General features: G+C 48.7%; 1 protein-coding gene across 1 annotated transcript in view; it reads right to left on the bottom strand.

The window, feature by feature from the left end:
* The window catches only part of LOC137428441 (follistatin-related protein 4-like), a 97,740-nt gene that overhangs the window by 14,717 nt on the left and 66,949 nt on the right, over positions 1-16,074 (bottom strand). The window contains exons 8-10 of the mRNA XM_068118358.2: positions 12,290-12,424; positions 6,627-6,748; positions 2,137-2,271 (exon numbers count right to left, since the gene is read on the bottom strand). Coding sequence (XP_067974459.2) covers positions 2,137-2,271; positions 6,627-6,748; positions 12,290-12,424 — 392 coding nt within the window. The remainder of the gene's footprint in view (positions 1-2,136; positions 2,272-6,626; positions 6,749-12,289; positions 12,425-16,074) is intronic.

Raw genomic sequence — 16,074 nt, forward strand, 5'->3', positions numbered from 1 at the left:
AAACTTCTATAGCTGGACTAGACAACTTACAAACTTCTATAGCTAGACTAGATAACTTACAAACTTCTATAGCTAGACTAGACAACTTACAAACTTCTATAGATAGACGAGACAACTTACAAACTTCTATAGCTAGACGAGACAACTTACAAACTTCTATAGCTGGACTAGACAACTTACAAACTTCTATAGCTAGACGAGACAACTTACAAACTCCTATAGCTAGACTAGACAACTTACAAACTTCTATATATAGACTAGACAACTTACAAACTTCTATATATAGATTAGATAACTTGCAAACTCCTATAGCTAGCGGTGAACCACAGTCGGCGGTGAACCGGCTGAAAGTGGACAAAGCTCCTGGGATTTGTGGCATCCATGCTGAGCTTCTCAATGATGGTGGAAATGCTGTACTTGAGACGATGAATGCAGTTCTGGGCTCTGTTTGGAGCACAGGCATCATCCCAACTGACTGGAAGAGGGGCCTTGTTGTCCCTCTCTGGAAAGGGAAGGGTGCTCACCAGGACTGCAACAACTACCGAGGGGTGATGCTACTCTCAGTGCCGGGCAAGGTCTTTGTTTGGATCATTCTTGAGAGGGTTCGCCATCATCTGCTCGAGCACCAGCGCACTCTGAACTATACTCTGTTACTGAGCGTGCTGTGAGGTGTTGTGGCTCCATCTCTGACTTATTTCCAGTTGTTACCGGAGTTCGGCAGGGGGTGTGTCGTGGCTCCCACACTCATCAGCTCTTGTATGGACTGGATTCTGGGGAGGATGTCGGAGAGGTCAGGCTGCGGTGCATCGTTTGGGAGTGTCAAGATCTCTGACGTTGATTTCACAGATGATGCAGTCATCTTTGCAGAGACACTGGATATTCTTACGGGGTTCCTCCAGGCACTGAATAAGGAGGCAGAGCCGTTGGGATTACAGATTTCCTGGGTCAAAACCAAGATCCAGGCTTTCAATGACATCTTGGATGCTGCTGTCTTGTCTGTGGTGAAGATCTTGAGGTCACGAAGAGATTCACTTCCCTTGACAGTGTTATTCATGTCTCCGCATGTTGTGAGCCAGAGGTTGATAGACGTCTGGGACGGGCCTGGGGAGTCATGCATTCACTGGATCATGGGGTGTGGCACCGTCGGTATCTATGCAGGAGGACAAAAGTCAGAGTCTTTAAGTCTTTGGTGCTTCCAGTCTTGCTCTACGGATGCGAGACTTGGACACTTACCAAGGGCCACAGAATGAGACTCAACTCCTTTTGAACCAAGTCTCTTCGGCTATCGCTGGTCGGACTTCGTGTCTAATGAGCGGTTGTTGAGAGAGACTCAGATGAGATTTGTTTCCTGTATGGTCCGTGAGCGTCAGTTGCGGCTGTATGGACATGTGGCTCGTTTTCCGGACGCTGATCCAGCTCACCAGATACTCTCAGCCTCGTGAGTGGAGGAGGCCAACGGGCCGACCGCGTGCCATGTGGTTGCAGCAGGTTGATCGACATCTCAAGGGGATAGGGATGGGCCAGACATCAGCCTGGGGGATGGCCAGACATCAGCCTGGGGGATGGCCAGACGGAGGCCCCTGGAGTACCGTCGGAAAGTGGAAGCGGCGACGCGCTGCTCTGGCATATGCTGCCATACCTGATCTGACCTGACCTTTACTTTACCTCCAGTAATTCAAGAGATCCGTGGACACAGAATTATTTTTTTTGATGTGATTAAATTGACTTTAAACCAAGAAACAAAGAACTGAATGTCGTTTTCAATTTTAGTTTTTTTTTTTAGATTTTACAGTTGAAAAGGCAAACCCATCAGGTACCGCCCCTTAAAATAGCGCTGGTCATGACGTCACCTGTGTGACGTAATCAAAGGCAAGGTTGTTGCAGCACGCAACGGATAATGGCCGTACAACTCCCTTGAGGCTCGTCAGAAAGTGAATTTGACGAAGATTTTTCTGATGACGAATCCTCTGATGGTCAAAATCATTATAAAAACTACCCGCAGCAAAAAATATCCTTGATGACGTAGCGGGTCACGTGGGTGATAAAATCGCCGTTATTTTGGCGAGAGGAAGGTTGTGATGTGTATCCGGGATTCGGTGTCAGATGCAGATATTTGATGCGAATGCGAGCGGTAACCTGGAGGTGTGGCTCCAAGTAGATGTGAAGCAGGATGAGCCGATGCTGCGCTGGTTGTGTGGCGACCAGGACTCGGTTTCTCACGTTGACCAAGGCACCCCATGCACATTGGCTGCTCGGCCCACACAATAAACCCTGCAGCAACCAGAAAGCAAACTCTCGAGCACACCTTTACTGTCGCAGCGCAACCATCCAATGCCAAAATCGAAGCTTTACGGTCACTCCAGCAGTCGACGCACTAACCGATCGATCCAGGCCTTGTTCCTGGACCTTTTAAATAGACAAAGCGAAGTGGATGTGGACACAAATGTTCAATGATAGGGATGAAGAGACAAAAAAAAATGCGGACATAGTTGAAGAGTGAAAGAGAGAAACCTTGATCTTCAGACACCGACAATTAAAGGAAAGTTTGCAGCACATATAATGACAAGATAAAATGACCAGAAGATGGAATAAATAAAAATAGCAGACACATGGAACCTGGAGAGACAGGTACCTGAACATCGAGAGAGGGAGAGAGAGACAAAGAGAGAGAGAGAGAGGGAGAGAGAGAGAGAGAGAGGAGAGAGGGAGAGAGACAAAGAGAGACAAAGAGAGACAAAGAGAGAGAGAGAGAGAGAGAGAGAGAGAGAGAGAGAGACAAAGAGAGAGAGAGAGGAGGGGGGGGGGGTTGAGAGGGAAGAGAGAGAGGGAGAGAGAGAAAGAGAGGGTGAGAGAGAGGCAGAAAGTGAGAGGGAGGAGGAGAGTGAGAGAGAGGGAGAGAGAGAGAGGACAAAGAGAGAGAGAAAGAGAGACAAAGAGAGACAAAGAGAGAGAGAGAGAGAGAGAGAGAGAGAGAGAAAGAGAGAGCGAGAGGGAGAGGAGGAGAGGGGGGAGAGAGAGAGGGAGAGAGAGAGAAAGAGAGGGTGAGAGAGAGGCAGAAAGTGAGAGGGAGGAGGAGAGTGAGAGAGAGCGAGGAGAGAGGGGGAGAGAGAGAGGGAGAGAGAGAAAGAGAGGGTGAGAGAGAGGCAGAAAGTGAGAGGGAGGAGGAGAGTGAGAGAGAGCGAGAGAGAGGGAGAGCGAGAGAAAGAGAGGGTGAGAGAGAGGCAGAAAGTGAGAGGGAGGGGAAGAGTGAGAGAGAGCGAGAGAGAGAGGGAGAGAGAGACAAAGAGAGAGCGAGAGAGAGAGAGGGGGAGAGAGAGAGGGAGAGAGAGAGAAAGAGAGGGGTGAGAGCGAGGCAGAAAGCAAACTCTCGAGCACACCTTTACTGTCGCAGCGCAACCATCCAATGCCAAAATCGAAGCTTTACGGTCACTCCAGCAGTCGACGCACTAACCGATCGATCCAGGCCTTGTTCCTGGACCTTTTAAATAGACAAAGCGAAGTGGATGTGGACACAAATGTTCAATGATAGGGATGAAGAGACAAAAAAAAATGCGGACATAGTTGAAGAGTGAAAGCGAGAAACCTTGATCTTCAGACACCGACAATTAAAGGAAAGTTTGCAGCACATAGGCCTATAATGACAAGATAAAATGACCAGAAGATGGAATAAATAAAAATAGCAGACACATGGAACCTGGAGAGACAGGTACCTGAACATCGAGATAGGGAGAGAGAGACAAAGAGAGAGAGAGAGAGAGAGAGAGAGAGAGAGAGGGAGAGAGAGACAAAGAGAGACAAAGAGAGACAAGACAGAGACAGAGAGAGAGAGAGAGAGGGAGAGAGAGACAAAGAGAGACAAAGAGAGACAAGACAGAGACAGAGAGAGAGAGAGAGAGAGAGAGAGAGAGAGGGTGAGAGAGAGGCAGAAAGTGAGAGGGAGGGGAAGAGTGAGAGAGAGAGCGAGAGAGCGAGAGAGAGAGAGGGAGAGAGAGACAAAGAGAGAGAGAGAGTGGGGGAGAGGGGGAGAGAGAGAGGGAGAGAGAGAGAGAAGAGAGGGTGAGAGAGACGCAGAAAGTGAGAGGGAGGAGGAGAGTGAGAGTGAGAGTGAGAGTGAGAGTGAGAGAGAGAGAGAGAGAGAGAGAGAGAGAGAGACAAAGAGAGAAAGAGAGGGTGAGAGAGATGCAGAAAGTGAGAGGGAGGGGAAGAGTGAGAGAGAGCGAGAGAGAGAGGGAGAGAGAGACAAAGAGAGAGAAAGAGAGGGTGAGAGAGAGGCAGAAAGTGAGAGGGAGGGGAAGAGTGAGAGAGAGCGAGAGAGAGAGAGGGAGAGAGAGACAAAGAGAGAGCGAGAGAGAGAGGGGGAGAGAGAGAGGGAGAGAGAGAGAATGAGAGGGTGAGAGAGAGGCAGAAAGTGAGAGGGAGGAGGAGAGTGAAAGAGAGCGAGAGAGAGGGGGAGAGAGAGAAGGAGAGAGAGAAAGAGAGGGTGAGAGAGAGGCAGAAAGTGAGAGGGAGGAGGAGAGTGAGAGAGAGCAAGAGAGAGGGGGAGAGAGAGAGGGAGAGAGAGAGAAAGAGAGGGTGAGAGAGAGGCAGAAAGTGAGAGGGAGGGGAAGAGTGAGAGAGAGCGAGAGAGAGAGGGAGAGAGAGACAAAGAGAGAGCGAGAGAGAGAGAGGGGGAGAGAGAGAGGGAGAGAGAGAGAAAGAGAGGGTGAGAGCGAGGCAGAAAGTGAGACGGAAGAGGAGAGTGAGAGAGAGAGAGAGAGATGAATGAATGAAGCGGCAATAGAGACCAAGAGAACGATCACTCACAGTGCACTTCTCATACCTTTATTGGATTTGAGTTTGCACCATCGACCACCTGAGTAACACTAATGCCGGAGCCCACTGGGTTAAAAGCAGGCAGATGATGGACCATTAACCATGAAAATACACGAGAATAATTTCTGAGGCCCACTGGCTTCCATTAGCTAGACCTCGTCCACCTGTCTAAATCGATGATCATGTACGTTCAGCTGTGGATCTTGGCCCGTGCCCTGCAAGGCAACGCTACAGGGTGAGTCATAAGTCCCAGGACACGGTTCCAACTGCTTATACAAGATTTGTTTATACCATCTACCAGGGTGAGCTGTAAGCTCCAGGAGTAATAACAAATTACAGAAATACATAATAACAAGAGTAATAATAACATATTGCAGTAATACAACAATCCCATTACCTCCTTGGACAATGAGTGCATCTGTATGATGTCCGTCGTTGTCATGACACAAGACAGTTTTTCTCCACGTGCGGTGTGAAAACCGACGTAAAATACACCATGTGTTATGGTGCCAAATGCTTCCTGAATGCGTTGTTTCCGTTCATCAACAGATGCCGTACGATGCTCTGAAACCTTAGCTTTGACGTACCCCCACAGAGCATTGTCACGAGTGGTCAGGGCAGGACTGTCTGGTGGCCACAGAAGTGTGCCCACAGTCATGAGGTGTCAATCTGATTTCATGATCTGCATCTGACAATTCACAAATCACAGTTGGTTTATCTGGTTTCATGTGAAGGTCTTTCATTATGCGACGGAACGAGGAATATGAAACACCCAACTCTGCAGAACGTTTCCGCAATGATTTTTTCGGAGATCTCAGAACAGATGTTTTAATGTTTTGAATTCCCAAATCACGAATTTTTGATCGTCCGCTGCGCTTTCTGTAGAGTATACTTCCAGTCTGAAATGTCTTTTTTCCCCCCAAAGATGAAGATTTCATTTTGACGGTGCTGGATTTCCAAAACGCTCCTCGAAGTCTTCTTGCACCTGTTTCATCATCTTGTTTGTGTTTCTCCTCTTGTGACGCCACACCACCACTACCAGTCTCTCTTCCACTGTAAATGAACTGGTGTCTGCCATCTTGGTATAATGTATTATTTGTATTATCTGAAAAAAACCAGGATAAATACATGGTAAAAAACAAATCTTGTATAAGCAGCTAAGACTGTGTCCTGGGATTTATGACTCGCACTGTAGGGTTGCGAGATAGGCTAACCCTAACCCTAACCCTAACCCTAACAACCCCAACAACTAACCCTAACCCTAACTCAGCTTCCTGAAAGTTTTTCTGCATGAAGAGAAATGCATGTCGCCTTTAAACATTGTTGAGCACCGTTACATTTTAAGGGTAGAGAACATGGAAATGAAACAACTGCATGATGTGTAGTCGAGGAATGGAGGGCAAGATGTCCACTGCACATCCCTCATCCGTACCTACTTCATCGCGACTTCCTGGACAATGTACGGATACATTTTCTGTAGTTTACATAAAGCACACATCATCGTCATCATATCCAAGTCCCAAACCAAATGGAAGCATGTTAACTCGACCGAGCACGAAATAGCAGACCTCACTTCTGGAAGTCGGTAAACTAAGTCGATGATCAAAAGATCAGATCTTAAACTTTCAATGAAAATCGACATCTCTACGATAGGGGCGTCCGGCACGCTATGTCATGAACCCAAAACAACCAGCTCATGTCGAATCTCTCACATCTCTCCACACCGACGAGTGGAACTAAGGTGCTTCACAGTATCTAAGCAGTAATTGTTATCAAGGTGGCCATGTTGGTGCCCGAGGTTCCCTCCATCTCACCGCGCGAGGATCCGCTAGTGGAAAGTCTGCACGAGCAAAGCTGTGCAGCTCGCACGTAGTGGGCTCGAGGGTCCAAATGCCATCAGAGGAGAAGATGTAGAACGCGTTGCGTGGTGCCCACCCTTTAGAAAACACACACACATATATATCAATGTCACCACTGGAGTGGATTTCGTTTCATTCACCAAACAGATCTCTGCACTCCAACAATACATCGACGCCAATAAATATATGAACAAAACATTTGCTGATCATCCCAAACTACTGCTGCGAGTACAATCAGTCCCAATCATTGCCACCTTCTTGCCGGCGTCGGCTGGAGAAAGTTTTTGGCCCCAAATCATTTATGGGTCAATTGCCAAGTTTTAAGCGAGGTCTGACGTTTAACTGAGGGTCATTTTGACAGAAATTTGGGATTCGTTCAGGGTGCGACGATAGCTCACCACTCCAAAGCAGAAGGAGCATCCGTTCATCCGACGGATGGCACACTTTCTGATGGAACACCCTGTGCGCAAACACCAATCTGACGGCTCATAGTCCGGTCAGGAAGCAGACGCAGACTAGACAGCTCACAGTTAGGTGCGCTACTTCCGAAACACCTTGTTGGACTAAACATCTCAAAACTCCCCAAAAGTACGCTCCAGAGGTTGACAGAAATCAGACTGAAATCCAGATTTGACAGGACTTACGACAAAGGCGATCGTAACACTTCTGCCAAAATGGTGACATTGTTAGCGTGCTTGCCATCTGGAGGTCAAATGTCCCTCAATGTAAAGAATGTCCTTGCCTGGTCGTCCCTTTCCCCCTTCCTCTTGTCAAATTTAGATTTGAGATACTACTCGTAGATGCTACCAGTTGAGGCAGCTGCCCTTGCCTCTTGTTGATGCTCTGGTAAAAAATTAAAGGAGTATCTTTTCCTAGATTCCAAGATGCTCGGAGATGAGACCCAGTATGTTCTGATCATGCCTCAGAGCCAATATGGCTGATGCCAGGCGTCATATCAAGACACTTGTTGCGGAGAGAATGAAATGAAAATCATCCCGCTGTGCACCACATAGTGTGCGAACACACGAGGGTCTGTCAAATTGGGACGATACCGTAGTTGGCCTAACTGCGGAAATGTAAGTTTGTGCTGAAAATGCTGGAAGACTAAGCCGGACAAAGTCCTCCTTCCCATGAAACAAATTGTCTCAACGAAATGTGTAGACAGATATGCCAAATCCCATGAGAAAAGATGAAAATATAGGACGTGTCGAGTTGAAGGCGAGCTCTTTTTCAAAGCCATAGAATAGAGAAAGGTCTTGGGTTGGAGAGAAGCACAGGATTGCTGAAAAATGACAGAAGTCACCTTTTCACTTGAGCCAAATCACACCTGAGTCTGTAAGGAGGTGCTTAAAAGTTTTGAGTGTTTCTGCTTCAACAACCGTGGCAACTCGGCAACTGCAATTGATTCATAGCATCCATTAAGAACCTGGAGGCTTCGCTTTCTCATGATAAATCTTTGCCTCTCGTGTTGCACGGACTCGCCTTGATCTCACTGTGACCTTTTACCTGTAAAAAAGATTGTAGATTTAAAAAAAACTCCAATTACAAATGTCCATTCAGCCTCCAAGACATCAACTGCACCATCCGAGGGAAAAGATCGACCTGGCTGTAATTAAACAATAATGTGATTACATTGCGGACCGTTGTGCGAGGGATCGTCTCCCTCAATGGAGTTATCTCTTTCTGCAGTGCATACCTGAGTTACTATCCCATGGAGTCCAATAAGCCAATGCCCCTGAAAGAAGGCTCTTTGGTGAATTGAAAATTCCATTCTCAACGTTTTCAACACAAGGCGGACAACTTGATACGAAAACAGACACACTCCTCTATACTGCATGGAATGGTGACCATGGACCACATGTCACACCAGCACATGCTACTTCTGATCACCCTGGTAACGCAGGGGTCCTGACCACCAGGGGGTGCCTGCCAAACATCCACCCTGTTTCGGTAAGAACTTAACTTTTAACGTCAAATGGGCGAACCGGCTCAGCTACAGTATGTGAAAAACACGGAACTACCCAATGTTTAAAGCAGCTACAGTGCAGCATCAATCAAACTGTATAGGTTACATAAGAATTTTCATTTGGGGAATTTTGGGGAATTTTTGTAGCCCCCACCTCGAGTGGCCTTAGAGGCTTTGTGGTGGGTGATATCTCATTTAAAAAAAGTTTTAATCAGAAGTCCTTCCCCGGGGAAAGGAATCAATCCACGGACACATTTCTGGTTTCCTGGCCATCATCAGCGCAGAGTGAAAATGGGCTGATATGAAATCACGTGAGGCCAAAGATGCCTCATTGGAATGATTATTTTATATATACATTGTATGTATAAAATAATAATATAATAATCAAACCCCCCACAGACCCTGATATTTTTAATGCCATAAACAAACTTTGGTACATCATTGGCGATGAAGGTTGTGATGAAGTTTCATTGAAATAGTGTGTGTAGTTTTGGAGAAGAGAGCAAATACCACTTGGGGGTGGGGGGATCAACCCCCCCCCCTCCCCATAGACACCCTTAATGAGTGCAGATTTTGATGCGGTAAATACACCTTCACTAGGTATCAGATATGAAGCTTGTGGCCAAGTTTCATCAAAATCGTGTGTTTGGTTCAAGCGATAATTCGTAAAGTGTTTACAGACTCATTCACTCACTCATCACTCATTCACTCACTCACTCACTCACTTACCTACAGACACTGCTCGATTGCATAAGCTCACCGGACTAAAGTGCAGCTACGCACCTCGAATTCGCTCACCTTCTCGATATTTGAGATGATTTTGCCTTCAGTGCTAAACTTCACACACAGACAAAGCGAATTCAAACGGATCGCCCATTTCGACACCAGAATCACAATTGAGTAGTTGGTGTGGGGGGCTGCAGGGGATGCGCCACCCCCCCCCCCTCCTTTGGATTTTCGATAATAAGTTATTTGCTGTGATGCTGGATGAAGTCCAGTGGCAGAGAGAGTGGTGGCACCATTCAACTTTCCCTTCATGTGTTAGTCAATTATGTGTGTGGTTACAGGATACACACCTGGTGAGAGGTGTCGACTAAAAATTTTAATCACTTTTAATCATCCCAATTGTACTGTTCATCTTTTCGTTTCCCAATCAGCACGTCAGAACGCACGGTAGGCGTTACATTACATTATCAAGTATTACGTTACATTATGAAGCATTATGTTACGTTACATTATCAAGTGTTACGTTACGTTACATTATCAAGTGTTATGTCACATTAAGTTATCAAGCGTTACGTTACATTATGTTATCAAGTGTTATGTTTATGTTACATTATCAAGTGTTATGTTACATTGCGTTATCAAGCGTTACGTTACATTATGTTATCAAGTGTTATGTTACGTTGCATTATCAAGTGTTATGTTAAGTTAAATTATCAAGCGTTACGTTACATTATGTTATCAAGTGTTATGTTATGTTACATTATCAAGTGTTATGTTACATTACGTTATCAGGTGTTATGTTACGTCATCGAGTGTTACATTACATTATGTTAGCAAGTGTTACGTTACGTTATGTTATCAAGTGATACGTTATGTTACATTATCAAGTGTTGTGTTATGTTATGTTATCAAGCGTTACATTACATTATGTTATCAAGTGTTACGTTATGTTACATTATCAAGTGTTATGTTAAGTTACGAAGTGTTATGTTATGTTATCAAGCATTATGTTACAAATTGTTACATTATGTTAACAAGTGTTATGTTACATTACATTATCAAGCATTGTTACATTACGTTATCGAGCGTTACATTACATTATGTTATCAAGTGTTACGTTATGTTACATTATCAAGTGTTATGTTAAGTTATCAAGTGTTATGTTATGTTATTAAGCATTACATTACATTATGTTATCAAGTGTTATGTTACGTTATCAAACGTTACGTTACATTATGTTATCAAGTGTTATGTTACATTATGTTATGAAGCGTTATGTTACGTTATCAAGTGTTACGTTACGTTACATTACGCAAATTACTATAACACCCAATTTATGTTCGGAGATGTTAAGTCAAAATAGATGAACCAAAGGACCAGGAGATGGGTTCTTCCAAGGTCAGTATATTCAATTCAGAACTGTACAGCGTAACAATTACTCCAAGTGAGCGCGGCACTCACCAAGAGTTCAAGCACCTCACGGCCACACTTCCGCCATTACATCAGTCTTCGCACCCAAAAACCAACCACTGGAAGTCCCTCCAAGAAGATCCAGGCATTTCAACTAACTAACTATTGTGTTTACATATTATAACTAACTATTGTGTTTACATATTATAACTAACTATTGTGTTTACATATTATAACTAACGATTGTGTTTACATATTATAACTAACTATTGTGTTTACATATTATAACTAACGATTGTGTTTACATATTATAACTAACTATTGTATTTACATATTATAACTAACTATTGTGTTTACATATTATAACTAACTATTGTGTTTACATATTATAACTAACGATTGTGTTTACATATTATAACTAACTATTGTGTTTACATATTATAACTAACGATTGTGTTTACATATTATAACTAACTATTGTGCTTATATGTTAAAACTAAGTATTGTGCTTGTATGTTATAACTAAGTATTGTGCTTATATGTTATAACTAACTATTGTGCTTATATGTTATAACTAACTATTGTGTTTATATGTTATAACTAACTATTGTGCTTACATTACTAAAAAAATATCATTACGTAATATTTTAACGGTCCCGTATTGGGTTAAACAATCCGTGACCATGTAATGAATCAGCTCGTTCTGATATAACCGTGGCGGAGGCTGACATGGTGAGAGGTGTCGAGTTAAATTTTTAAATAACATTAAATGTGTGTTTCCCAATGGCGCTGTTCATCTTTTAAGAGCGTTTTAAATGCGCGCTTCCCAATCGGCCCGTTACCGGATTTTGTCGCAGGTTGTCATGTGGCCACAGTGTGGCCATTCTTGTTTTGACCAAGGATTCCAGCTGGACAGGTCTACAAACCAGTTCGCCTCTTTGGCCCGTTACATTAGCCATCACGGATCTGCTGAACTGTCGGGCCAGGGAAGAATGCTAACAACTGCAGAAATTTCCACGAACACAGGAAATACTGTTTTATTAAAAGAAGACAAATACCTGTGTGTGCTTGGTCTCAACACAGGAGCTGATTATCGGTGCGAAACAGCTTTGAGGAAGTTGGCAATTGCTTCGCTACAGAAGCTTGTTCATGTGGCCCATCACAGGGCTTATCGGTCTATCTCAGTTTTGTCTAAATCCGTCCACAACTTTATGAGATATCATGCTCACAGACAGACAGACAAACAGACAGAGGTGAATACGTAACCTCCATCCAACTTCAGTGGCGGAGGTCATAAGAAAAATTTTCTTGAAAGAAGAAACTAGGAAAGTTCATCAGTAACTTGAACTTCTAAAGTCTAAACTGTTATAGGGTGCCCCTTCCCTCATGGGTTGGCTGGTGTGTAGCGGCTTGGGATAAACAGCCACCATTTTCCAGGTTGATTGGTAAAGTAATTAGACGTAGTGCTTTGCAGACATGTGCCATGTTTGTTCGCCACATACGCCACAATACACACGTGGCTTGGTGGTGAAATCCGTCACAAAGAGCCGAGCTGAGGCTTGAACTCGTCCAAACGCTCCTTGTGCCACACAGCTGTACGTTGCCGTGTCCTCGAACTGCACTCGTTTGATACGCAACACCGCGCCATCACCTGCACGCACGAACGATTCATACGCTTCACAACAGCAAACATGAATCCGTTTTATTAGCCCCCGTTGGACTTTGTCCAAAATGGGGGCTAATGTCTCGTCTGTCTGTCCGTCCGTCCGTCCGCAACCACATCTCGGACATGTACGGACTGATTTTCTTCATACCTGTTACAAAAACAATACATGACGGTATACATACGCACATCGATCAAAGATGGCCGACTGGCGGCCATTTTAGTTGTAAAAAACCTGATGTTCAACACGTCCTCAACCATTTATCGGACAGGCATTTACCGATCTTGTTCAAACTTTGCAAACAGACAAAGAATGATGGCTTACATATGCACGTCATTATTTTTTCGAGATAGGATTCAAGATGGTCGACTGGTGGCCATTTTGTTACTTAAACATGTCCCCAAGCATTTATTTAACATGCATGGTCCGATTTTGTTCAAACTTGGCACAAAGACAAAACATGAGAGTGTGGCGGACACAAAAGCCCACTGGCGTGGTGACATCATTCCACGCACCAAGTGGGCGGTGGCCACGCCCGAGGGGTAGGCGTGGCCTCATGCTATACACCGGGCGACCAGCCCGGAGGAGTTCAGTGTTACAGTGTAGTCTTACAATAAAGACGTTTATATGTTACCGCTTGTCCGCTTCCTCCTTGCTCACAAGCAGCGCGCGTAACGCCGCGCTTTACTGGTGACCCTCGACGTTGGATCTGCCGTAGCGATCCTTCCGAACACGACGCCATTGCAATGGCCAACGACAAGGCAATGGCGATTAAACTTCCCGAATTTTGGGAGGCCCAGGCCGAAGTCTGGTTCGTTCAAGCCGAAGCCCAATTTCAGCTTCGGCGCCTCACCAACGACGACCTGCGCTACTGCCATGTCGTCGCCTCCCTCGGGCCCGGCACGGCCGCTCGAGTTGTGTCCGTCCTTCGCCACCCACCGGACGGCCACAAGTACGAGGCACTCAAGCGGCTACTCCTAGCCACGTTCGGCCTCACGGACGACACACGGGCCGATCGCCTCCTGGATCTCCCCGAGCTCGGTGAGACGCGCCCGTCGGTCCGAATGGACCATATGCTGTCACTGTTGGGCGACGAAGCCCCCGGTTCGCTATTCCGGGCGCTTTTCCGTCGCCAACTTCCAGCGCAGGTTCGCCTCGCGTTGGCCGGGACCGGGCTAACGGAACCCCGAGCATTGGCGGCCGAGGCGGTCAAGTACTTCGCCGCTTCGGACACGCGGGCGAGCGTTGGCGTGGCCGTCACGGCCTTCGACGCTGATGTTCCACAGCATCATCTTCTACAGCACGCTGAGGTTCAACAGCATGCTGATACGCACCTCGTGAACGCCGCCACGCCCCGCCCACCGCCGCGGCGAAAACCGCCACCGCGGGGAAACCCGTCGACTCCACCGGCCTGGCGGAGCCAGCCGCGCTCCTCCAGCTCCACCACCTGGTGCTGGTTCCACGCCAAGTTCGGCCACGAAGCTCGGCGGTGTCATCCGCCGTGCTCCTTCAACGGGTCGGGACACGCCCGGGCCGGCGCTCAATTGTGGCGATGAGCGCCGGCCGTTCGAGCAGCCTGCTGTTCATAACGGACACCTTCTCCGGGCGCCGTTACCTGTGCGACACGGGAGCACAGGTGAGTGTCATTCCCGCCGGCACGTCAGACAAGCACGCCGCGGGTGGGGGCCCCGCGCTGCTTGCCGCGAACGGGACGCCCATCCGTACGTACGGAAAACGCTGCCTCTCTCTGCGGTTTGGAGGGCAGGTTTTCCGATGGACGTTCGTCACCGCCGACGTGCCCATGGCACTGCTTGGCGTGGACTTCCTGTGCGCTAATGGGCTCCTGGTCGACGTCAAGCGCAGACGGCTTGTCCAGGCCGAGACGTTCAGCTCGCTCGCATGTGCGTTGCCCAGCTCAACGAGCGGCTTGCCAAGCGGCTTGCCGAACGATTCGGTTCCGGCCACGTTGGTCTGTACGCTTCCGGCAGCGGACGCATTCACCCGCCTCCTCGCCGGCTTCCCGGCCCTCACGCGGCCCACCTTCTCGGCGGGGGCCGTCAAGCACGGGGTGGCCCATCACATCCCCACCGTCGGGCCACCGGTCTACGCCCGGGCACGCCGCCTCGAGCCGACGAAGCTGGCGGTGGCAAAAGCGGAGTTCGCTACCCTGGAGCGACTCGGCATCGTTCGGCGCTCAGAGAGCGCTTGGGCGTCGCCGCTGCACATCGTGCCGAAGCCCGGCGGGGGGTGGCGACCGTGCGGGGACTATCGCCGTCTCAATGACGCCACGACTCCCGACCGCTACCCCGCCCCCCACATTCAGGACTTTTCCGCCCGTTTGGCGGGCAGGTCCTTCTTCTCGAAGGTGGACCTCATACGCGGCTACCATCAGGTCCCCATCAGGCCGGAGGACGTCCCGAAGACGGCGGTCATCACGCCATTCGGACTCTTCGAGTTCCTGCGCATGCCCTTCGGTCTGAAGAATGCGGCTCAGGCGTTCCAGCGACTGATGGACAGCGTCCTGCGCGACTTGGATTTTGTCTACGTCTACCTGGACGATATCCTCGTCGCCAGCGCGTCCCGCGAAGAGCACCTACGCCACCTCCGCACGCTCTTCGAACGCCTGGGCCAGCATGGCCTGATTGTGAACCCCGCAAAGTGCCGGTTCGGCGCCGCCACAATCGATTTTCTGGGGCACCGTGTCACCAGGCACGGAGCCGTCCCCCTGCCGGCCAAGGTGGAGGCGGTGAAGGGGTTTCCGCGCCCCCGCACGATCAGAGGGCTGCAGGAGTTCCTGGGCATGGTGAACTTTTACCATCGGTTCCTGCCCCGTATCGCCCAGCTCCTGCGCCCCCTGCACGAAGCTCTCCGAGGTAAGCCGGGCAAAGGCGACGTTACCTGGACCGAGCAAATGGACACGGCGTTCACGGGCGCGAAGCTCGCCTTGGCTAACGCCACCATGCTCGCGCACCCGGCGCCCGATGCACCGATCGCCCTCACCACCGATGCCTCGGACTACGCGGTGGGCGCGGTGCACGAGCAATGGGTGCGTGGAGCTTGGCAACCGCTGGCGTTCTTTAGCCGGCAGCTTCGCCCGCCCGAACGCCGTTACAGTACCTTCGACCGCGAGTTGCTCGGACTTCACTTGGCGGTCAGGCACTTCCGCCATCTGCTCGAGGGCCGGGCGTTCACTGCCTTCGTCGACCACAAGCCGCTGATCTTCGCGATGGGCAAGGTCACCGAGCCGTGGTCGGCCCGGCAGCAGCGTCACCTCTCGGCCGTGTCCGAGTACACGACGGACATCCAGCACGTCGCGGGGAAGGACAACCCGGTTGCGGATTGCCTTTCCCGGGCCGTCGCCCACGCAGTCCACCTCGGCATCGACTATGCCCGGATGGCAGCGGACCAGGCCGCTGACCCCGACGTCCAGGCCTTGCGGACCGCCGTCACGGGCCTCCGCGTCACCGAGGTGCCGTTCGACGGCGCGGGCGCGGCCCTCTTGTGCGACGTCTCCCTCGGGCGTCCTCGCCCCATTGTGCCCGCGGGCTGGCAGCGCCAGGTGTTCGACGCCATCCACGGCCTGTCCCACCCGGGCGCGAGGGCCTCCCAAAGGCTGATCGCCGACAAGTTCGTCTGG

The sequence above is a fragment of the Myxine glutinosa genome, chromosome 5 (assembly GCF_964187855.1).
Source record: "Myxine glutinosa chromosome 5, kmMyxGlut1.1, whole genome shotgun sequence".
Taxonomy (NCBI): Eukaryota; Metazoa; Chordata; class Myxini; order Myxiniformes; family Myxinidae; genus Myxine; species Myxine glutinosa.